We start from the raw sequence: 23,968 nt of genomic DNA, 5'->3' as shown, positions 1-23,968 counted from the left end.
CCTACTCCCTTGGGAGACAGGCGAGTCCAGGCGTTATGTATGTATGTACGCAAAAACGGTTATAAATAAAATATGATACCCTATTTTTAATCAATGTTTGGTGCGGTGGCTGGGCATCTGGCTGCCGGACTATGCATAGCGGATCCAATTTCCGCACGGAGCACTCTTTGTGTGATCCACAAATTCACACATGAACTTGTAAGTTTGTAAACGCACCCACGACACACGAGAAAATCCTAGGGTGAGGCAATGTTTAAAAAAATGTTATCGATAAACCATTCCATTGAGTATGTCCCATCCCTAGCGGACGCCCTCAAAGATCAGGTGACAGCTAGCCATATCAGTTGACTGGACACTGACTGGGCAAGTGTTCACATGCCATTGACGTGAAACATTCACTGTTCTCATGTAATTGTAACACTAGATTATAAGCGTCTATGACTGTGAGGAAAATATCGGTGTTTTAACTGTTCCCATAGGTATTTGGTCGTGGCTTGATGGTAGAGAAGAATACATTTGTCAACGTAACTATTTTGAGGGCTAAGTACGAGTTTGTTTTAGGTTTAACGAGATTGAAACGACAGCGAACTCGAACTGTCACAAGCTGTTGCTGAAGATAAACCCAATACTGCCCAAGACTGATTTACAGACTCATTTAAGACGAGACAAAAGTCAAAGCTTTATTTCAATTTATCCTAAACTAGCTACTTCCGCGCTGTTTCACCCGCTTTGCTTGGCTCCTCTTGGCCATAGCGGGATGCTTTATAGCCTTCCTCGATATATGCACTATCTAACACAAAAAGAATTATTCAATTCGGACCCGTAGTTCCTGAGATTAGCGCGTTCAAACAAACAAACAAACAATCAATCAAAATCAAACTCTTTAGCTTTATAATATTATAGTATATAGTATAGATTTGAAACGTCTAATTGAATTGTCCGTCAGTCTGCCTGTCAGTGAAACTAGGGGCTCGTTCCAAAGTGTAGCTTTGGTTGGAGAAGAACAAGCAAAAAGCACGGCACAAACCATATCCATACGGTGAAAGAATACATCGTGAGGGAAACCTGGACTTATAATTTCTGATTATAAATCACCAACCCACATGGAGCAAGCGTGGTGATTAATGCTGAAACCTTTTCCGCTCGAGATGAGACCTTTGGTCAGCAGTGGCCACTTATAGGCTGTTGATGTGATATGAAACGTTATCCTATTGTGTACTTTATCATAAATATTAAATACACGTCACCTGTTGATGACGTGTGCTAACACACGCATGCGCAGACTGCGTTAAAACAAGTTGCGTAAATGTCAAGGTGTATGCGCGTACGCACTCTTATCATAATGTTACGTATTATGAGTCAGCTGTACTCCGGTTTTACCTGTGTGCAATTTTCCACGTTACTTATGTAAACTTAAGCATTTGTCTCATTGTGGTAGGCGGAGGCAGTAGAACGCCAAATGTCATGGTTCTGTCATACCTCTTTCGCTTCGTCTACATTCATCTATCTTTTCTGTTGGAAAATAATTATAAAAAGATAAAAGTTGAATAATACCTTTATTAACCGGTAAAGCTTTTTTTATGGAATAGAGGGCAAACGAGCAGACGGGTTATCTGATGGTAAGCGATCAGTGCCGCCCATGGACACCTGCAACACCAGAGGAGCTACAGGTCCGTTGCCGGTATTTTAAAAAGGAATAAAGAAAGTTTACAAACAACAGCCCGTAGACAAAAGAGCATACAATAGACATAATGTAGCAATAGTGAAAAACTTACTTACATTTTAAGTGGGGCCTAGTAGGGCTGATGCCTGATCCGAAGCTGCAGACTACTTACCGGGGCTCCGGTTCGAAAAGCAGAAATAGAAACGGGGTGGTTTTTAGTCAGTAAGAGTCTGACACTCCCTCTCACTTCGCCCAAGGCGGGAGAAGTCATTGAATGATTTTCCCCCTTCAAAAAAACTGTTAAATCCTACCAGTAAAATAAGTAGTTTTCTTTAGATCTAAGCTATAAATTAAATGTAACTATTTTACTGACCTGAATAAACTTGATTAAGTTAAATATACGGCGTGATGTAATTATTATGCTGGCCGCAGATCACCTAGGCTGGGCTAGATTGTGTCTAGAAATCTAGGCATTGTAACTTTGTTGGGAGAAGGTTCAGATAAGACCTAATTTTGTATTGTATTAGCTACTGTTTCATCCATCGTTCGGCTCCTATTTAATATAATGTGATGTTGAATGACCTTTTTTAGGGTTCCGTAGCCAAATGGCAAAAAACGGAACCCTTATAGATTCGTCATGTCTGTCTGTCTGTCTGTCCGTCCGTCCGTATGTCACAGCCATTTATTTCCGAAACTGTTGGGCCTACATAGTTGAAACTTTGTAGGTTGATGTATTTGGATAACCGCTATTCGAATTTTGAATAAAAATTAATAAATTTAAAAATTAAAGGGGGGCACTCCATACATGGAACTGATTAAAAAAAAATTTTTTTTCAGCTAACATATCCGTGATGGGTGTCTATGGATAGGTCTTTAAAAAAGGCATTAAGGTTCCTAAAACCATTTTTCCTCAAAATGAAACGTTTGAAAGGTAGACGCTTCCAAAATGGAAAAATGAGTGTCTCCCCCCCCTCTAACTTTTAAAATAAGAGAGTGAGAAAGCTAAAAAAAATATATGCTGTAGATTTCAATGAAAACTTTCAACTAAAATTGGTTTGAACGAGATATCATTATTAGTTTTTAAGAAATAATACATTTTCAAAAACCGCAAATATTACTTTGTCGTTCATACAAACACTATACAAAACCAAGTTATTTTATAACTTTGATATTATGTCATCTACTTGCTGCTACGGAACCCTTCATGGGCGAGTCCGACTCGCACTTGGCCGGTTTTTTAAGAAAACGTTGCCCCACATTTGGATTTCCTCCTGTGTCGTGGGTGCGTTTACAAACATACAATTTCACATACACATGACACCCGGACCCGAAACAACAATTTGTGGATCACACAAAGAGTTGCTCCGTGCGGGAATCGAATCCGCTACACGTTGCGCGGCAGCCAGTAGCCCAGCCACCGCGCCAACCGTGCAGTCAATTACTTACTAGCGACCCGCCCCAGCTTCGCATCGGTGCAATGGTGATATATTATGCATGTATTATACATATAAAACTTCCTCTTGAATCACTCTATCTATTAAAAAAATGCATCAAAATCCGTTGCGTAGTTTTAAAGATTTAAGCATACAAAGGGACATAGGGACAGAGAAAGCGACTTTGTTTTTTACTTTGTAGTGGTGATAAATGACTAACTTCTGCCCGCGACTTCGTGCGCACAAGTAGGTGATTCCCGTCCTCTATTTTCTAACTAGAAGTAAGTAATCCTTTTGTTTAAACTTGAACAGTGGTTCAAATCTAGCCGTGCCTGGATCTTGCTCAGCCTTCGACTTACATAATAATTGTTATCTTTCAACTGTCTGTCTGTCTATATTCCCATAGTTTATAGGTGTGGTACCTATTATAATACCAATACCTTTGGGATTTTAGATTTACTAGTTAGCAGCGCGGATAATAGGGATGATGACGAGGATGAAATTAAAAATCAATTTAGTCCGTCAGTTAGGTAATGAAAAAATATTAGGCACGTATTTTTTTATTTTGTCATATATGATAACAATACTTAGATAAAACGAATCAAAGTTTAGGAGTATACAAATACGTCATTTCTACTTATAAAATGTACCTAGAAGTGACGTCACACGATATTTCAAATCGACGTATATTCGAAAATATTTGTTTCCGTAAGAAAATAAAAAATACGTGTTTAATATTTAAAATAATCTACCTGTGACTTTTAGTTAATAACGGAAAACCTTGACTGACTCGAGAATCGTAACTGAGATGGAACTACTCTCGCTACGCATTTACAAATTTATCGTTAGGAAATAACATAAATTGATTATTTATACAATAAATAATTTCCTTATTTGTTCCTTCGCCCACTCGTACAATGTGCGTATAATTAAATTAAGGTTTTAAACGTAATAAAAGTTAAACATACTTATAAATAAAATTTATTTTATTATTTGGTTCCGGAATATACTCGTATTCATAAATTAGTTCCTAATTATGTCTTCCGTGAATATAATTAAGAACTTGTTTAGGTACAGTCCTTGCTAAGGTTAAGTTATATATGACACGGCCCATGTATAGATGGGTGGCTAACGTCTTTAAAGCTTTTGCATAATGAAAGTATGTAAAACATTATTTACAGCACCTCGTAGCAGTCCACTACTGGACTTTGTTGTAGCGTGATGTTTGTATAGCCTATAACTTTCCTCGACAAATGTACTATCCAACACAAAAAGATTTTTTCATAGCGGACCAGTTTGTCCGGAGATTAGCGCCTTCAAACAAACAAATTTCTTCTTTTTCTTGTCTCGCTGGTAAACAAGCAGACGTATCACCTGGGGCCTTAGTCTGCTATTACAATTGTGTCAGAATGGTCGATCACTAAGCAGTGCAAGAGGGACGGAGCTATGTAGGTTGTATAGCTCCAGCATGAGGGTTAGAAATTTAAGGGTTGTCGGGGAATCGGGGATTTGGAAGAGGGGAATCGGGCCTCCGGTGACCTCACTCACACAACGAAATACAAAAAGCGTTGTTTCACGTCCGTTTTCTGCGGGGCCGTTGTATCACTCCGGTCGAGCCGGCCCATTCGTGCCGAAGCATGGCTCTCCCACACTTTTTCCCACAATTAGTATATAAGTAGAGATTTAAATAAAACAAACAACTCCAAAAATAAATTTAAATAAAAAACAAACAACGTACATAAACTATACCGGTTTATGTATTTAACAGATTTCAAACTAAATTTATATCAAGGAAGCGGATACAATTTGAATATCGGTAGATCACGATCGTAAACTAACCGGTGTAGTTTATAAACAGTTTAACTTTATTCAGTTAAATATTTTAACTCGTATTGCCTTTTATCCTAGAACGGGGTAGGCAGAGGTGCACATTACGGCACGTAATGCCGCTATACCGCTGTACACCCATTTTCACGATCTATAAGTCCCATGTAATAGGGGGTGAGTCTATTGCCATTATACTAGGCACAATTCCAGACTCCGTGCTACTACTAATAAATTATCGGTAAATCGAAAAAAATCTCAGGAATACTTTGCCCGATCCGGGAATCAAACCAGGGACTTTTCATTTAGTGTTACTTGCCCAAGTAACACTGAATAAACATAACCACCATAGATCGCAAATCTTGACATTACCTGACACGAAAATCGAACCTAATCTACAAGCAATCAACAAAACAGTCGGACAGACAAACTAACATATTTCGCAATAAACATTATACTTTACATTCCGCGTTGCACCGGAGGCATTAATAGTAAACGTTGCGACATAGGAATCACGCAGCACGGCTCCGAACCCACTGCCCGGCGGTATTGTGACACTCCGTCCTTATGTACTAATAATAATATAATGTCAATTCATTGCGGAAATGTCGATGTCTTGTCTCGAGTTTACTATTTTAGAGAGTAACGCCATCTGTGATTTGTTTCTCGAACTATTTGTGTTTTTTGTTTGTTTTGTTGTTGAAAGTGTGATCCCTTTTTTCGCTTATTTGTGATTAATGCTTTGTGTTAATTTAAGCTACAAATTATTGAATAAAGAATGGTTATTCTACGTACAAAATGTAGGAAAACTAATTTAATAGTGACTTATTAATAAATCCTAACTTATTGGCTAGTTTCCTCAGTCAAATACAAATAATTTCGATTTGTTATCAATACAATAAAATATAAAAACATGATCAAACTTTAATTCATAGGTTTGATCATCTACTTTATATTCGATTTTTTCTAGCTAATTTTCTAAAGTGAAATAAGTCTACTTCATTTCATACAAAATTCATAGAAAATATCGTTTTGGAATTTTCCAAAAATGTAATTTTTACTAGTAGGAAACTAGCCTATTATTGAGTTCTATGGATATTATTATTTCGAAAAATAATAAATATAACACTCGTCTATCGATAATATAATACCGATTTTGGTCTTCCCCGCAGTTGAGTTCAAAATAATTACCTATAGTCCCAATTTTTTTCATTATTAAAACATAAACCATAATTATTATTAAAATACTCCACATACCATATAACCTAATCCTCCACTTTGTGTAGAAATATTACTCCAAAGACTGTAAATCTATAATTGTATGACAAGGGCACGGACCCAAGTCCGTGGAGAGCAAATTATTCTAACATATATGAAAATAAAACCTAATCCTCCCCTCTTCTTTGTTCCAGAAGACGCCAGCCAGAAACGGCAGCGTCCCCGCGACATGTCCCTCGCTGAGCCCCCCCACACCATGGAAATAGCACAGATCCTGATATCCTTGCTGCACGCGTGGGGGCTGGACCCAGACCTGGACAGGGTCTGCGAGTCCAAGCTTGGATTGCTGAGGCCTATGGTATGTTGTTTTTATTTTCTAAGGGTCGAAATTGATAGGTGACCGATTATAATCCAAATTTTCTGCGTCGATCTAAGTTTTTTAACAAGATAAAATAACAAAAATACGAATCTAACGACACCTCTCAAGCCAAAATCCATCAAGCCGTTTAGGTTGCAGAGCGTGCCAAATAATTATACATATAATACTCTCGAAAAACATAACCCCTCCTTCTGGCGCAGTCGGATAAATAGTCCAAACACCTGACTTTTTATGGTATACTAGCGACCCGCCCCTGCTTCGCATTGATGCAATGTTGATGTATTATACATATAAACCTTCCTCTTGAATCACTCTATCAATTAAAAAAACCGCATCAAAATCCGTTGCGTAGTTTTAAAGATTTAAGTATACAAAGGGGCATAGGGGCAGAGAAGGTGACTTTGTTTTTTCGAGCAGACGGATCACCTGTTGGTAAGCAATCGCCGTCATCCATGGACTCCCGAAACACCAGAGGCGTTACAAGTGCGTTGCCGGCCTTTTGGGGATTAGGAATTTAAGGGTTGTTGGGAATCAGGGAATGAGAAGATTGTTCAACTTAAAGCAAACTCGTACTAAGAGTACTGATCCGGAGCTATGGACAACGTAACAGGTTACCGGGGCTCCGGCTCAAAGCAGGAGAAGGAACGGGGTGGTTTTTAGTCAGTAAGAGTCTGACACTCCCTCCCGCCTCATCCAAGGCGGGAGTATTTGGATGATTTTCCCCGCTCACAAAAAGGGTACCCAACGTAGTCCATCACCAGACTCTCACAGGCTATTGATTATGTTAATAATGGTTCATTCTACTATCAGGTGCCAGTCTGCTTCGGCGTGGTCTCCCGCCACGGCCACATGGCTGTCCAGCTCCCCACGTGGCTCGGCAGCTGGTCTGCCGCCTGCGCCTCGGCTCCTGACGACCCCTTACTCATCACGTCTGATCTTCCACCTGAGCTGGTTCGACAGGAGAAGTTGACCAGGTTAGTTATAAAAGATTAATTCATCATAGGGTTTGGTATACAGAGTGTTAGGTGTCGGATTTCCGATACGTGTGGGGGTAATGTATCGAATATCCGATACTTTATGTTTCATTAAACGATAAGAAGGTGTGGAGAAATAAAAAATGAGATATTTTAAGCATTTCAATCCAATGATATGTTCTGACGTTGCGAGATCCAGTTATTCACATCCCTGGGACGCGCTGGACTTCAGTGTTCCGGTGTTTTCATGTTTGTATCTACTGTACATCCTTGCTTTCAAGAGTTGCAGTGGTTTTGACAGGTTGTGGCGGGCTTATCCAATTAAAAATTTCAATGTTTTGGTTAATAATTCAAGTCAAATCAAATCTTATATTTCAATTAGAACAATAAAGTGCCTATACTTTTGGACGTTCAATTGAATAATAACTGAATGCGCTATTAATGTTATATTTTATCACTGAAAAATTCCTAAAATCGATAGCCTTATAATACTTTTCTCAACAAGCCTTCTTCTAAATATGTCTCCACACTTATTTCCAGATTATTCTCATCGAAGCTACACTGGGAGTTGAGCACGACCCTCACGACGAACCACCTTCTCTCCATCGTGGCCCTGGCCAACACACTCATGTCAATGAGCAATGCCAGCTTCGTGCCCGAACAAGAGGTCATTAGGAGGCTGCATAGGTGACTATTTACCTTTTTTATAGAATAGAAACCTTCAAACTTCTTTGATTGCTTTGACTGCACGGTTGGTGCGGTGACTGGGCAACTGGCTGCCGCGCAACGGGTTGCGGGTTCGATTCCCGCACGGAGCAACTCTTTGTGTGATTCACAAATTGTTGTTTCGGGTCTGGGTGTCATGTGCATGTGAAATTGTATGTTTGTAAATTCACACACGGCACAGGAGAAATTCCTAGTATGGGGCAACGTTTTATTAAATTAGTAAAAGAAAATAGATTTAATAACTTAGTATAATTAAATTTTATATCAAAATTCAAATGATATGTTGCGTATTTAGGTGTCTGGTTTCGTACAGAGTGACAAAAAATGGCGGCTTTTTTTTACTTAAAAACCTATACCCATACTAATTTTATCTCCTGTGTCGTGGGTGCGTTTACAAACATACAAGTTCACATACACATGACACCCGGACCCGAAACAACAATTTGTGGATCACACAAAGAGTTGTTCCATGCGGGATTAAAAATATAATCTAACCGCCGCCGTACTCAGAGTTATTTAATGTTTAACTTAACCAAGTCCTTAGCAATTGTTTTCGATACAAAATTGTGACTAAGGACTACTTTAAGTAATCATTAAATGTCTCTGAGTAGCAGTACAGTAGTATGGGTCATTTTCTACTTCTTTATATCACCATAACTAACATTCCTGCCGGGACTCTTGTCCCCAGACCGTCAACCAGGAACTCCTCATCCTGGGCAGCAGACGAGGAGAGAGAGGAACAGCTGGCAGCCCAGCAGGCCCACATCAAGCAAGGATGGTCCTTATTGGCCACGCTACACTGTGTATTATTGCCTGACAAGGTGGTTGCTGCAGGTATGTTGGTTTATGTTATTTATTTTAAGCTTATGTTTTGCATGATTTAAGAGTTTTGGTTTAGTTTGGTACTGAGATTGTTATTTTAAAACTTTTTTTTAAGTTTGCTCTCTAGGATTTGGTTCTGTCTCGTGAGCGCATTTTTATTGTATAAGCCGGTAAAGGAGCAGACGGATCACCTGATGGTAAGCAATCGCCGCCGCCCATGGACATTCGAAACACCAGAGGCATTACAAGTCCATTGCCGGCCTTTTGGGGGTTAGGAATTTAAGGGTTGTTGAGGAATCGGGGATAGGGAAGATTGGGAAGGGGGGTTATTGGGCCTCCGGTAACCTCACTCACACAACGCAAACGCTGTTTCACATCGGTTTTCTATGAGGCCGTGGTATCACTCCGGTCGGGCCAGCCCATTCGTACCGAAGCATGGCTCTCCCACACTTAAAGTAAAACTTTTTATACAGGAGCGAAGAGTTTCAAGCGTCCACAAGTGGAGATGCTGGCCCGGCGTTGGCAACATCACTGTCTCGAGGTACGGGAGGCTGCGCAAGCGCTGCTACTCGCTGAACTTGGCAGGTAAAGTACTTTGAAATAACAATACTGTCTACTTCACGGTCTTTTATTTATTCCCCACCTATGTTTTTAAATAGAACTAAAACTGACGAAAGATGGATTTCAGTTGCATTAAAAATATGCTGTTATCTACTCGAATACACAAAAATTACTAATATCTTCTAAGATAAACTAACGAAACTAAGATAAGCTATATTGTTTTAGATTTTCTATATTTTTTTTATGGAATAAGCCGGTGAACGAGTGTACGAATCACCTGATAGTAAGCAATCGCCGCCGCCCATGAACATCAGAGGCGGTAGAAGAACGTTACCGGCTTTTTACCCGACTGCGCCAGAAGGAGGGTGTGAAACAAGAAAGTCATCTTAAAATTGAAACAGTCGGGACCCATTCTAGAAAGCCAGCCGTATATCATATTTAGAATGGGTCCCGACTGCTTCAATTTTAAGATGACTTTCTTGTTTTAGGGGTTTTTTATTTTCATAATATTATAAAGAAACGCAGTCGGGTTTTTTAGTTTTTTTATTGTAGGTTAGGAATTTAACGGTTGTTGGGGAATCGGGAATTGGTAAGATTTGTTAAGGGGGGAGATGGGACCCTTGGTATATATTTAGATAGTCAACATAATCACTCCAATATGTTCCTACAATCCGCAGACTGGGTCCGAAGGGCCGCAAGACCCTGGTGGACAACTGGGCGCAGTTCCTCCCCCTCTACACCCACACAGAGAGCATCAACCCCCACGCTGCGCACAAGGAGCCGGCAGAGAAGATACAGCAAGTTGTGAGTACCAATATAATGTCAACGCGACGGTTAAAAGGAAATAGGATATAAGCGACATTTTGCTCAAAAATAAGTTTATTATGGTAACCTACGTAAAATTCCGCTCTTTCGAATGCGCTTATTCTCATGGCTCTACGATGACATTTCTGGCGTTTATACCCGAGCAAAAAAAAAACATTTTCCTAGTATTTTTTCGACGACCGACGAGTTTAAACGGCTCTCCTGAACATTTAATTATTTGTCGCTTATACCCTATTTCCTTTTAACCGTCGATATGTATCTTTTATTTTTTCTTTAACATTTACATTTGTAGGTTGCACGTATTCGTCATATTATGTCGCGTTGTGTACAATGAACCTAACATTGCTTTCACATAACTAAACCTAAGTTTTTTTATGGTATAAGCCAGTAAACGAACACACGGATCACCTCATGGTAAGCAATCGTCGCCGCTCGAAACCCGAAACACCAGATTACAAGTGCTTTGCCGGTCTTTGGGGCGTTAGAATCAAATCAAATCACTTTAATGCATCATAGAAATTTAGGGGTTGTTGGAAAATCGGGGATTAGAAAGACTGGGGAGGGGTAATTGGGCCTCCGGTAACATCACTCACACAACGAAACACAACGCAAGCGGTTTTCTGTGAGGCCGTGGTATCACTCCGATCGAGGTTCTTACTTCTATTTCCTTTCTTCTCACAGCAAGAAGAAGAGTTTGAAGAAGAAGAAGAGGAGATAATCCGCAAGCCGTCTTCTCTAGCGGAGCTGAAACGCAAGCAGACCACTGCAGTCGTACTGCTGGGCGTGATCGGCGCTGAGTTTGGACAGGACATCACTAGCGAAGGTAGGTTCATATATTGGGTGGCTGGTAATTAGTGAACGATATTTAAACACGTGATTGTACTCATGATTACAAACAAGTTTCCCTAAGAAACTTTTTTTGTATTCTCTTTACCGTGGACTGAATCTTTACGCGTGCGTGCTAATGAAATTTTGTTATTGTGATAAAAATAAAACTAATGAGTATACAACAACAGTTTCTTTGGGAAAGTTGTTTGTAATCATGAGTACAATCACGTGTTTAAATATCGTTCACTAATTACCAGTATCCTTAAAATGAGTACATTATTGTGAACCAGCTTCTGCCAGCGGCTTCGCCCGCGTTCCTGTTAGAAAAAAAATCCTATGACCCAAGTCAGCTCATACCTTGTCTGTATACCTATTCTCATCAAAATCCGTTCAGTAGTTTCAGCGTGATTGACGGACAAACATCCAAACAAACAAACTTTTACATTTATAATATTAGTGTGATAGTGTGTGTCTCAAACTTTTAGCTTTTTATAACAAAAATATATTGCAGCAATGAGCCAGTGTTGCTGATATTTTGCTATTTATTCTGCCTCGCTAATATGATGGCCAATGGCGATTCATCTAACACAAACGGGTTCGAACCCGCGGCCATATATTACCCGGGCTAAATAAAATTGTTTATTATTTGTTATTATGCATATTTGACAATAAGTTCGCTCCTAACGCCTAACTATTAACATAATGGTCAGTAATAGGCTAGTTTCTTAGTTTCCTACTAGTCAAATTCAATACATTTTTCGAAACGTCAAAAAGGCATTTTCTGTGATATTTGTACATCAAATAGCAGATTTATTTTTAGAAAGTTAGCTAAAAAAATCAAAAATAAAGTAGATCATCTAATCTATTAATGAAAGAGGGATTATTTTTGTATATTCTATTGATAATTATTATGTCATTGGCCTATTCACGTAACTGTTTGACGAGGAACTCGACTAGTTTCAAGCCATGCTAGAGGCTCATATTCATGAGCAGCATTCACACACACGACGCGACGATTGCCGCGCTGCTACTGTTGCTATTTTATCGTATTGAAAAATTATTTTTGACTGAGGAAACTACCCAATTAGCTTCATTAATTATTATGTTATTAATTTAGTATGTCTCACGAAAGTTACAATAAAATTATAATTAGCTTCATGTATAATAAAATAACCATAATACCTACCCCTCTGCTTACCCCTATAGCGTGACGTTATGATTTGCATATTTTGCTTGCGTTGTTTAAGGCGCGGCGGGCAATAAGAGGCGTAAGGACGGAGACAGCCGCAAGAGTTCCGTGGTCGAAGGTAAGACATGTAATCATGCTACTAAGCTTTTGGCTCAGGCTGTGTGACAATAATAACTATTTTTTGTGTGGCAATCTTTTAATTTCCTTCTCTATAAAGTCATATATACAGTATGGAGATCACTCATATGATTTAAATGAAACTACAAGTATAACTAGTCTACAGAAGCATAATACAACTTAATATTTCAAAGTATAATGAAATTTAAATAATGAATATTTTTTTATGGTACACCGGTAAACGAGCAGGCGTATCACCTGATGATAAGCAATCGCCACCGCCCTTGAATATTCGAAACACCAGAGGCGTTACAAGAGCGTTGCTGGCTTTTTGGAGCTAAGGGTTGTTGTTCGGGAATCGGGGATTGAGAAGGGGGAATTGGGCCTGGGGTAATCTTACTCACACAACGAAACACAACGCAAGCGTTGTTTCACGTCAGTTTCCTGCTCGGCCGTGGCATCATTCCGGTTGAGCCGACCAAGCATGGCCTTTCCATATGAAAATATATCTTTGTTTCCAGGTTTCACCCTAAGCTCATCAAACAACTTGGCCCGTCTGACGGCGTTGGCGCTCACCCATCTACTTCTGAGCCCGGCCTGCCCGCGCTTGCCCGCGCACACGCCGCTGCGGCGCGCGGCCGTGGACCTGCTGGGCCGTGGGTTCACGGTCTGGGAACCTTACTTGGATGTCAGTCATGTGCTTCTAGGTAAGTTACATAATATTCAATGATTTTTATTTTTTTGACCCGCCCCAGCTTCGCATGGGTGCAATGGTGATATATTATGCATGTATTACACATATAAACCTTCCTCTTGAATCACTCTATCTATTAAAAAATCCCCCATCAAAATCCGTTGCATAGTTTTAAAAATTTAAGCATACAAATGGACATAGGGACAGAGAAAGCGACTTTGTTTTATACTATGTAGTGATAAGTAAGTGACGACGTAAGAGTTGGATGATAAAATTAAAGCTACAAATTAGGGAAAAACATTGTTAATATTGAGCAAGAATTTTACACACTATAATAGTTTTACTGGCAAAAAACAGAGAAATTGTCAAATAATAACAGTAAGATATACAGTATTGTATGATTGAAATAGGAAGCTCAACTAGTTAAAACTAGTCGAGGACCATAAGCATTCGAAGGTTGGTGGCACAACGTCACCGTGTTGCAGCTCGAAATAGTTCAAATTGAGCTGCCTTGAATCTTATAATAGATCATTTTATTTAAATAAATTACAAACCACGAGAGTACCGAGCTAAAGTTTGATTCAAGGCTACCTACTAGTAAACATATCACTCATTATATCAATAATTAATTAGTCTATTTCTCCTAATGATATGCCACATTTTTCCTCCTTAGGTCTGCTAGAGATGTGCTGTGACGCGGACAAGTTGGTTCCGTCGATGACGTACGGACTGCCCCTCACGCCGCAGGCAGACTCCTGCCGCACTGCCAGGCACGCGCTCACGCTCATCGCCACCGCCAGGTACTGTAGACAGATTATAGTTTTTGCACCAGAGACACATAATAGATATTCTCTACATACATACATACATACGTGTGGAATGAGCTGTCGTCGGCGGTATTTCCGAACCGATACGACCTTCAAACCTTCAAGAAAAGAGCATACTCCTTTTTTAAAAAAAAAGGCCGGCAACGCACCTGTGACTCCTCTGGTGTTGCAGGTGTCCATGGGCGGCGCTGATCGCTTACCATCAGGTGACTCGTTTGCTCGTTTGCCTCCTATTCAATAAAAAAAAAAAAACATACATACATAACCTCATAGAGACACATAACAGATATATGTCTACATACATACATACATAACTTCACGCCTGTCTCCCATGGGGGTAGGCAGAGACAATGGAAAGCCAATTGCTACGAATCTTACATCAACAGTTATCAGTCTTTTCATGCATGCTCGTCGGTTAAAGGTACTTTTTAGATATGTGTCTCTGGTGTATAATTCCGATGGTAAAAGTGGTCTTACTGATGGTAGGGTTTTGGTCAGCAGTGGTCACTTATAGGCTGTTGGTTTGTGTATGTAAATTGATATACCGTAAAACGGGGTGAATAGAAATCGAGGAGGTGAATAGGTACAGGAACCGGTGAATAAATGTTGGCAAAATGTCCCAACATCTATTTACCCTATTGCTGTACCTATTCCCCCTCGATTTCTATTCACCCCGTTTTACCGTATTTGACTGTAGTGTATGTGACACCTCGCGCCTATAAGTAGAGTAAGTTAGTCGTATAAGGATAGTCAATTAAAGATACTGACATTTGTGCTCCCCCTCCCCCCAGGCCGGCGGCGTTCATAACGACGATGGCCCGCGAGGTGGCGCGGTGCGCGGCGGCGGCGCAGTCCGCGCCCCCCTCGGCCGCCTACCTGGCGCTGCACAAGGGCCGCGCGGAGGTCCTGCGCGGGATCGAGCTACTCATCGACCGCATGCACAACGAGGTCGCTGAGCTGCTTGTCGAGGTGAGAATTATAAGAGATTTTTTTAGAGATAGAGATTGAGAGTGAGGGAGAAAGAGATAGACAGAGCGAGAAAAAGAGAGACAGAGCGAGAAAAAGAGAGACAAAGCGAGAAAAAGAGAGAGAAAGAAATAAAAAGAGAAAGGAGACAGAGAAAGGCAGAGATAAAAAGAGAGGGAGACACACAGAGAGAGAGAGAGAAAGAGAGAGAGAGAGTTATTATAACAGAACTGATACAAAATTAAAAATCTATGAATTACATACTTTTTTCTGGATTTGGCATCCGTATGTAGATTAAATAATAATACAATACTATGGTACCCTCGAGCTGGTTTAATAATAGAAATGGAAGGCGGCTGATGGAACCTTGGCTTGGCTACTAGTATATAGGGTGACTGGTAATTAGTGAACGATATTTAAACACTTGATTGTACCCATGATTACAAACAACTTTCCCAAAGAAACTACACTTGTATACTCACCAGTTTTATTTTTATCACAATAACAAAATTAAAAGAGACAAAATAAAAAAAAAACCTGCTTTTTCATTACCATATATGACGGACTGAATGGATTTTTAAATTTCATCCCCAATCGTCCCTATTTTATACTTGTTTAGATTACTATTTTTAAGATAATCTTACCTTATACATTTATGCTTCTAATATCTCTCCTTATTTATAATATAATCTTAGCTCATACATGTATAATTGTGCTACTATCTCTCCTCATATCTCCAGGTGATGGACATAATCCTGCACTGCGTGGACCAGTCGCACCTGAAGAGCAAGGGCCTGAACGAGGTGTTCCCCGCCATCTGCCGGTACAACCAGGTCTCGCACTGCCCCGCTACCAGGAGGATCGCCGGTAAATATAGAGCTTTATATATTTTTTAACACATTAAACGCCATGGGGGGCAAAAATGACCGGCACTAGCGGAGGATTTGCCTTTAACAGATTTTTTTTTGGCAGTCAAAGTATTAAATTATAAACACACAAATTTACATACTCTCCAGACTCGCCCATGGACACTTGAAACACCAGAGTTACAAATTGGGAATTGGGACGATTGGGAAGGAGAATTGGGACGATTGGGAAGGGGGGAATTGGGACGATTGGGAAGGGGGGAATTGGGACGATTGGGAAAGGGGAAATTGGGCCTCCGGTAACCTCACTCACACAACGAAACACAACGCAAGCGTTGTTTCTCGTCGGTTTTCTGTGAGGCCGTGGCATTACTACGGTCGAGCTGGCCCAGCAGTGCCGAAGCCTGACACTCTCACACTTGCACGGTTCTCTCACATCTTTATTTGTCTGGATTTTAAAAGAGACTCTGAGTTTGTATCGACATTTCTCCTCAGAGTAGCCGGCCTCATCTAGTTATTTAAGAGATTGACATGTAAAAGTGTAACATATCATTTATCATGTATTTATGCACTCCCCCCCCCCTTAGTGGGCAGCCACACGGGCCAGTTGGCGATGTACGAGCTGCGCGCGGGGCGCTGCCAGTCGCTGGCGGCCCACGCCGGGCCCGTCACCGCCTGCGCCTTCAGCCCCGACGGACGCTACCTCGTCTCCTACGCCACGGCAGACAACCGGCTGTCCTTCTGGCAGAGCACTGCCGGTGAGTTTACAGTACCCTTAGTACGAGTTTATTTTACGTTGAACGAGAGCGCATCCGGCGCCCTCTGATTGGTTGATTAATTCGCAACGGCCAATCAGAACGCCAAACGCGTTCTCGTTTCGATCTCTTTAAACGTAAAACAAACTCGTAATAAACCGCTTGATTGTATTTATTTTTAATAATAACTTTAAAAAAATTAAATATACCACCTACAACTTTTTTCCCAAGTAACATGTTTTGTATGAAAATTAAGTCAAATTTTCCGTCAATAATATTAAGAAAATCATATTCAGGCATTGTGTAGCAGTTACCTAGTGTGTAGTATCTAAGTCTTACTCGCATGAACTGATTCGAGAATGTCCCATTAGTTTCAAGCTATATAAGATTATGAACTGATTTGATTAGCTGCACAATGTCATTTTGTAATCATAAAATGTTCAAATTCTTCGATACTCTTCGAAAAAAATCCACAAAGGAGTTAAAATAGGAATGTTTTTTTTTTTTGCATAATCATCCTAATTACCATTTCGTATCTTGAGTTCCTAGCACAAAGCTTTTTTATATCGCTCATCCCTGTAATGTATTACAATTCTTGCAAATAAATAATTTTCATTTCTCAAAACATACTTTATAAACTATCTATCTTAACTAATAATTAATTAAGAAAGTAGCAAAAAATAAATAATTAAATAATAATCATTTTACAGGTATGTTCGGCCTAGGCGCGGCGCAGACTCGGTGCGTAAAATGCTACAGTACGGCGCCTATGGCAGACGTGGCCAGACTCAACCCCGCCCGCCTGGCCAGGCTAGTCTGGACCAATTCCAGAACTGTCACCCTCATGCTAGCCGACGGCTCGGAGACGAGGTTTAACGTGTAAATATAGTAAATGAAGTATCTTTGTTTTACTTTTAGTGTTGGACAAATAATTCAGGTTGTAAGTTGATCAACTTAAGTGTTGGAGAGCCATGCTTCGACACGAATGGGCCGGCTCGACCGAAGTGATAACATGGCCTCAGAGAAATCTGCCTTGAAGCAACGCTTGCGTTGTATGAGTGAGGTTACCGGGAGACCGAATTCCCCCTTCCCAATCCCCGATTCCCCAATACGATTACGTTCCATAAACAAAAAATCTACAAGTTCGATTTATAAGATATCTTCTGATTTATTTCGTTGCGGGATTCAAGACAGTCATTCATGTCCATGAGACGCGCCGGACTTCAGTGTTCCGGTGTTTTCATGGTTGTATCGACTGTAGATCCTGGAATTGCAGCAGTAAGTGAGGTTGAGGCTTATTAGTCCCATTAAAAAGAAAGTGGTATTTCTGAGTGATCGAGATTTTATTGTGAGAAAATCATACAATGATTTCTTCAGCCCTTGGGCGCGGCGATAAGGAGTGTCAGACTCTTACTGACATAAACTACCACGTTCCTACTCCTGCCTGTCGAGCTGGAGCCCTGATAACCTGCTAGGTAGTCCGCAGCTCCGGCCTCAGTAATAATTTGGAGTTGTAAATTGGGCCCAGTATATGGCAATAGGCTCGCCCTCTATTACATGGGACTTAACATAACTAATGAAATGTGGATTTTACATGGTATATTTACGCCTCTGCTTACCCTTTTTTGAGATTATTTAGCGCTATGTCCTTGAGAATCATTTTATTCAATTTCACAACAAATGTTAGTTCGTACAAATATTGTATTGAACGGGAATTGAATACCCATAATTATTTGTCTAACATTAAAATAAATAAACTAATAAGTCATGTATAAAAAACTAGTTAAAAAGTATTTAAAATGTTATCTATATATTACTACTAACTGTTAAATAAATAAACTACCAATTTTTGGTATTTTTTTGCTATGGCAACGGTATTAAAATAGTTTGTTGATCTGGCAACATCATGATAACTGTCAAACTGCTTTTGAAAATCGAAATATTGGTGTGAATTATGTTGTTTTGAAGAGAAAATATAATATATTTTAAGTACCTATGTGTAATGTATATTAATTAAAATTACTTTACGAACAATCTTAATAATTTATCTTATGTTAGACATTTTAAAACTGTATTTTTGTTTGTTGCGCTAACTGTTCGTACGACTTGAGTATTCACAAGTAATGAGCATTGTTGCTATTACCAACAAGAGCGCTTTCGGCGCTCTACACCCTCAGTACAAGTTTGATTTCAGTTGAACAAAAACGAAACATGAGCGCATTCGGTACCCTGATTGGCCAGCACGAATGAACCAACCAATCAAAGCACGGAACGCACGTTTCGATCTCGTTAAACGTGAAACAAACTCGTACGCTCTGATTGGCCGCTGCGAATGAATCAAACAATCTGTACTCTAAGTATGTACTAGTTTGATTTACGTTTAACGAGATTAAAACGAGAAGGAGATAACGAGTTCGGCGCTCTAAATCCTTGGTATGAGTTTTCTTTACATTTAAAGTAATAGAAACGAGCGAGAGCGCGTTCGGCGCTCTGATTGGTTAGTTCCTTCGTGCCGGCTAATCAGAGCGCCGAACGTCTCGTTTTATTTGCGTTAAACGTAAAGCAAACTTGAATTTAGGGAACTGTTACAAGTGACTACTCAGGTTTATCGGTCTTTAAAAGTTCGCTTCTGTTGGCAAGGCAAGTTACATTATCTTTTTTCTGAGTAGTGAGGATACACTATTAAAATTTATCGATATATCGACAATAATCGTTTATTTTTCGATAAATTACGAATGTTATAAGAGTAATATAAAATAGAACGTGTTGTATGTTAAATAACTAGTAATTATTATAATTTCGCTGTTTAATATTAATTAATTAATCTTTAATTATTAATTTATTGTTATGCTGTAATACTGTTATGATATGTGAAAACTGTGTCTGATTCCATAAGGGTACGTATATTTTTCAAAAAAAATATGACTTACCTTATTTGCAAGAAATTAGTTTTTGATAATTGACTCTTTAGCACAAAGTCTCTAATTCGATTATCCAGTTGAGTAATAAAGAGTTATTGGCAATTGTTGGTAATGAGTACTTTAAGTAGTCATTGATGTTTATGTGTATGTTTGTTACTCAATCACGTCAAAACGGCTGAAGGGATCGGGATAAAATTTGGAGCAGGAGTAGATTATGGTCTGGAATAACACATAGGCTTTTTTTTGAACATGGGCAAAGTCGCTGTGTGAAGCAAGTTTAATGATATTTTATCTGAAATATATGCCTTTATGGATCAGACATATGTTCTTAACATATAAAATATTTATTAATAAGATGTATGATAACCGAGAAAAATAGAGCTTACGATAATAATTTAATACTATTTTACTATTTCAAACGAATGCATTAAAATAAGTTGTTTTGTCTGTCTGTCTGTCTAATTGTATGTTAGCGCTTATTTCTGAAAGTAATGGTCGGTTTCCACTGATACTAAGCTATGTGCGAGGAAGATGTGCAGCTCGAGTATGCGATGTATTGATAGTAGAGAATTCATAGCACGCATCTTTCCATTTAAAAAACATAACTTACCTGAGTCCGTTTCCAGGTTCCACCAGTGCTAAGCTATGTGTACCAATGAATATGATTGGTGGAAGCCAAACGCATCCACAGCAACGTAGCATAGCACATCTCTTTTAGGCATATATCATCACGCTATAGTACTTAGGTACTGAGTAGGAATTGAAATTGTGGAGCAATAACCTTCTCGGTTTTAGAAAATTATTTTGATCGTGTCTAGTGTGACTGCTGTGTCCTGGGTTCGATTCCCTTGTAAAACAAAATACTATTAAGCTTCTTAATAATAGCACAATATGTGGAATTCTGTTGTTGTGTGAGTGAGGTTACTGGAGACCCAATTACCCCCTTTCCCAATCTTCCAAATCCCCGATTCCCCAACAACCCTTAAATTCCTAACCCCAAAAGGCCGACAATGCACTTGTAACGCCTCTGGTGTTTCAAGTGTCCATGGGCGGCGGCGATTGCTTATCATCAGGTGATCCGTCGACTCGTTTACCGGCTTATACCATAAAAAAACTTACGGGGTATTTAGCTCTAGTGCAAAGTATTGTTTTAACCTACTTCTCTGTCTACCCTTCGATGAATGAAAGGCGTGATGTTGTTATAGTATATAATGTGCCTTTTTCAAATAACACCATTCTTGCAACTATTAATTAAATGCACAACAGTTTTCTTTAGCTCTATATTATGATTTAAGCCTCGTATTCATTTTGCATAGCAACAGTTGATCAACGTTGTTGATGAATAGCGAGAATGCTGCTGGAAACTTTGTTTAAAATAATATAAACTGATGTTTTCGCTCGCCGGGCGTCAACTCTGCAGCATGGCGCGATCAACTCCGCAACACAAGTGTTGCCCGCAACATGTTTATGCAACCATGTTGCTAAACAAAATGTTTACCATGAATACAAGGCTTAAATCGACAATTCCATGCTTTCTGGTCAAAATATAAGTTTGTTATATTCAATATTGTTACCTATAGCTTGCGTTTTTTAGTATTTTGCGTAGAATTTAACTAACCAATGTTTTGTACACACGACGACACATGGAGCTATACAAAACCAGTTATCTTGGACTAGCCTTGTTTGATCTTCACATACATTCGACGGTCAGTTTATACTGGTTGTCCATACCAGTTTATTATGATAGTCTCGCTTTGTATAATCTACAAATTGGACCCTTAGTAAGTTCTACCATTTATGTTGCACGTCGCAATATTCTCAACATGAAGCAAATACAAAGAGGAGATGTCATAACTGGATTTCCCTTTAACATAATGCGTGACGCTTTACTGGGAGGGACGTTACAAACCACGCCCCTCTCTATTTTCCATTTATACTACAAACATTAAAATTGTCTACATTTTAATGTGCCACTTTCTGAGCGCTTATAACCTATCTACGCCTTTTTACTTATAATATCATTGGGCAGGGCCGTCTTTTTTTGTCACAGTGCACAATCACATTATGGCATCTCCTCTTTGTACTTGTTTCCTTGGGCGAGGCGAGAGGGAGTGTCAGACTCTTACTAACTAAAAACCACCCCGTTCCTACTCCTGCTTATCGAGCCGGAGCCCCGGTAAACCCGCTAGGTAGTCCGCAGCTCCGGAAAATGCTTTGACTTTGATCTTTCCAACGACGGTCGGTTTAAACTGGTTTTGCATAGCTGTGTCGTGTATACACATCTGTCTACCCTTTCAGGCACAAAGCGTCATGATATGTTATCACTTAAATATAATACAATTAAGTAAGATTACTTGTAAATTATTGAAATGTGTATAAAATAATATTTATGTCGGAAATTATCGTTAAATTATTATGTAAAATTAACCCCATACTATTGTTGTATTTAAATATTGAAATGTTAAAACACATAAATGAAATTATTCCAAAGTTGCTTGTATGAAATAAAATTATTATATGTGTTTATAACATAATTGGTGAAAAGTTGATGTTACTTTGTATATGTCAGGGGCATAGCAAGCCACGTTTTGCTGTATCAATTATACGGGGGCCTCCAACGTGCGTAGGCAAAAAATAAAAGCATCCGACTTTTTTTTCAGTAATTTTATTTAATTACAAAAGTCCAAATAATCAATTCCTTTTTTTCTGCGTAAAGCATGCGTTCAATAGTTGGCAGCAACTTTAGGAAAATTAACGTCTATCTCTAACTAAACATGGCCTCGCTGTTATAGTATCTATCGGTAAGTCACCTGTTTGTAGCTTGAGAGACAGGGGGAAAACACATTTCCCCCCTCTAAAAAGGAAAAAGGGGTCTCCAAGCAAATTTTTTATACTGGACCCCGCCAAAACCTACCTATTACCTACCCCCTACCCTATGCCACTGGTATATGTACAATGTGCATGTCTGTCTACTCCTTTGGAGATTTAATGCCGTGATGCTAAGTTATGAACTAAGAATCTGTTATGAACAGTCAAATAACTATTGCATTTAATACGTTGAAGTTTTCACTAAAGTTCCCATTTTTCTTTCAACACTAAATGCTTGTTGATATTTCTATGTAAAGGCTGGGTGATTCTTCAAAAAAAAAAACACCAAAAGTTAACGGCGTCATTATCCACAACCAAAAGTTAACAATTCTGCCGATTGTAACACACAATTTGGTTTCAATAAATTAAGCTGTGACACTGCTCTCAACCAATCCAATAGAAATAAGGATGATAATAAGCTACCACGATGCTTAATAACGCGGTAATATAATGATTTGTTAAATAAAAGTTAAAGTTTTTTGAAGAAGCGCCTGGCTATATGTGATGTTACAGAAAATGATTATGAGCTATGAAGTATTATTTCATTAGAAATTGTTATTATTTGTGTCGTAAGTATTTGTAATCGATGTTTATCAATAAATATGTTACCTTCCAATTGTTTCTGTTTTATTTTCTTAATTTAGTATCCTAATAAAACCTTAAGGCTAAGAACTCATGAGGCGATTTTCCCCCACCCGCCCACATCCTTTATAGAATACAGATATAAAGGTTTGCAGATAACTTAGCAAGATTTTGTTATAATTGTTTTTTCAAGAATATTACTTTATTAACTAAAAATACGCGGACGTGGACGTTCAATAGTCAGCGCAACGCCGCGTCTGCGCACGATGCTTGTGAGGATCAATCCCTGTGCGATTGGCGGAACTTTCTTATTATTTAAAAAAAAAATTGCCAAGTTACGTGCCGAAGACTATATCTATGTAAAAAATAAACTACATTTCACAACGCATTACACCCGCGACGTCTGCGATTGTTAGCGGGTCGCGCTGGAGCGACGATCATCTTGTACCTGCGGGCATGGGCGCGGTCCCGCAGCCGCGGCGGTTTGCACCCGCGCGCTCTGCGGTCGGTCAGCGGGCGACCACTCTGATTTAACTCATTAACCAGAGTAATAAATACTTATATAATCTTTAACAATTTCTTTCGGTAGATGTACCCAGAACCTTTTAGACCTTATTTGTTTAAACGTAGCCAGGTTTTAGTTTCGGGAGGGGTTCAAGAAAGTGGACCCATTAAATGTGGGACCAAAAAAAAAACTTCCTTCATACATGAGGAAAAAAATAATTTATGTAATATGTAATAAACAGATTCATAGGTAGTCATAGAGACCTTTGCCAAACAGGGGATGTACCTAGAAACATAACACTCTGTAATGTCTAGGTACGCAATTTTCGGGGGGGGGGTTTGAACCGAAATCGCCAACCACCAAGTTTGCGGGTGATAATCACAACCGCGGCAGCTGCGTAAAAACTGCGGTCTCGAAGTTTTGAA

General features: G+C 39.3%; 1 protein-coding gene and 1 long non-coding RNA gene across 10 annotated transcripts in view; one reads left to right on the top strand and one right to left on the bottom strand.

Annotated features, from left to right (window-relative positions):
* Window positions 1-17,651, top strand: part of LOC118279672 (WD repeat-containing protein 7) — a 111,843-nt gene extending 94,192 nt beyond the window's left edge. For 3 of the 9 annotated variants that reach the window (XM_050702605.1, XM_050702609.1, XM_050702607.1), the window contains 14 exons: window positions 6,333-6,496; window positions 7,328-7,491; window positions 8,032-8,178; window positions 8,906-9,051; window positions 9,513-9,624; window positions 10,278-10,404; window positions 11,107-11,248; window positions 12,501-12,560; window positions 13,081-13,266; window positions 13,927-14,053; window positions 14,872-15,049; window positions 15,787-15,913; window positions 16,500-16,670; window positions 17,378-17,650. In XM_050702605.1, the coding sequence (XP_050558562.1) occupies window positions 6,333-6,496; window positions 7,328-7,491; window positions 8,032-8,178; window positions 8,906-9,051; window positions 9,513-9,624; window positions 10,278-10,404; window positions 11,107-11,248; window positions 12,501-12,560; window positions 13,081-13,266; window positions 13,927-14,053; window positions 14,872-15,049; window positions 15,787-15,913; window positions 16,500-16,670; window positions 17,378-17,550 (2,024 nt within the window). In that variant the 3' untranslated portion in view covers window positions 17,551-17,650. Of the gene's footprint in view, window positions 1-6,332; window positions 6,497-7,327; window positions 7,492-8,031; window positions 8,179-8,905; window positions 9,052-9,512; window positions 9,625-10,277; window positions 10,405-11,106; window positions 11,249-12,500; window positions 12,561-13,080; window positions 13,267-13,926; window positions 14,054-14,871; window positions 15,050-15,786; window positions 15,914-16,499; window positions 16,671-17,377 lie in introns of all 9 variants that reach the window. The other 6 variants (XM_050702601.1, XM_050702600.1, XM_050702608.1 and 3 more) reach the window with 4 other exon arrangements.
* The window catches only part of LOC126912125 (uncharacterized), a 161,201-nt gene that overhangs the window by 74,728 nt on the left and 62,505 nt on the right, over window positions 1-23,968 (bottom strand). The gene's annotated exons all lie outside the window — the stretch shown is intronic.

Source organism: Spodoptera frugiperda, chromosome 22 (assembly GCF_023101765.2).
Source record: "Spodoptera frugiperda isolate SF20-4 chromosome 22, AGI-APGP_CSIRO_Sfru_2.0, whole genome shotgun sequence".
Classification (NCBI taxonomy): Eukaryota; Metazoa; Arthropoda; class Insecta; order Lepidoptera; family Noctuidae; genus Spodoptera; species Spodoptera frugiperda.
This window is presented reverse-complemented; position numbering and strand designations above follow the sequence as displayed.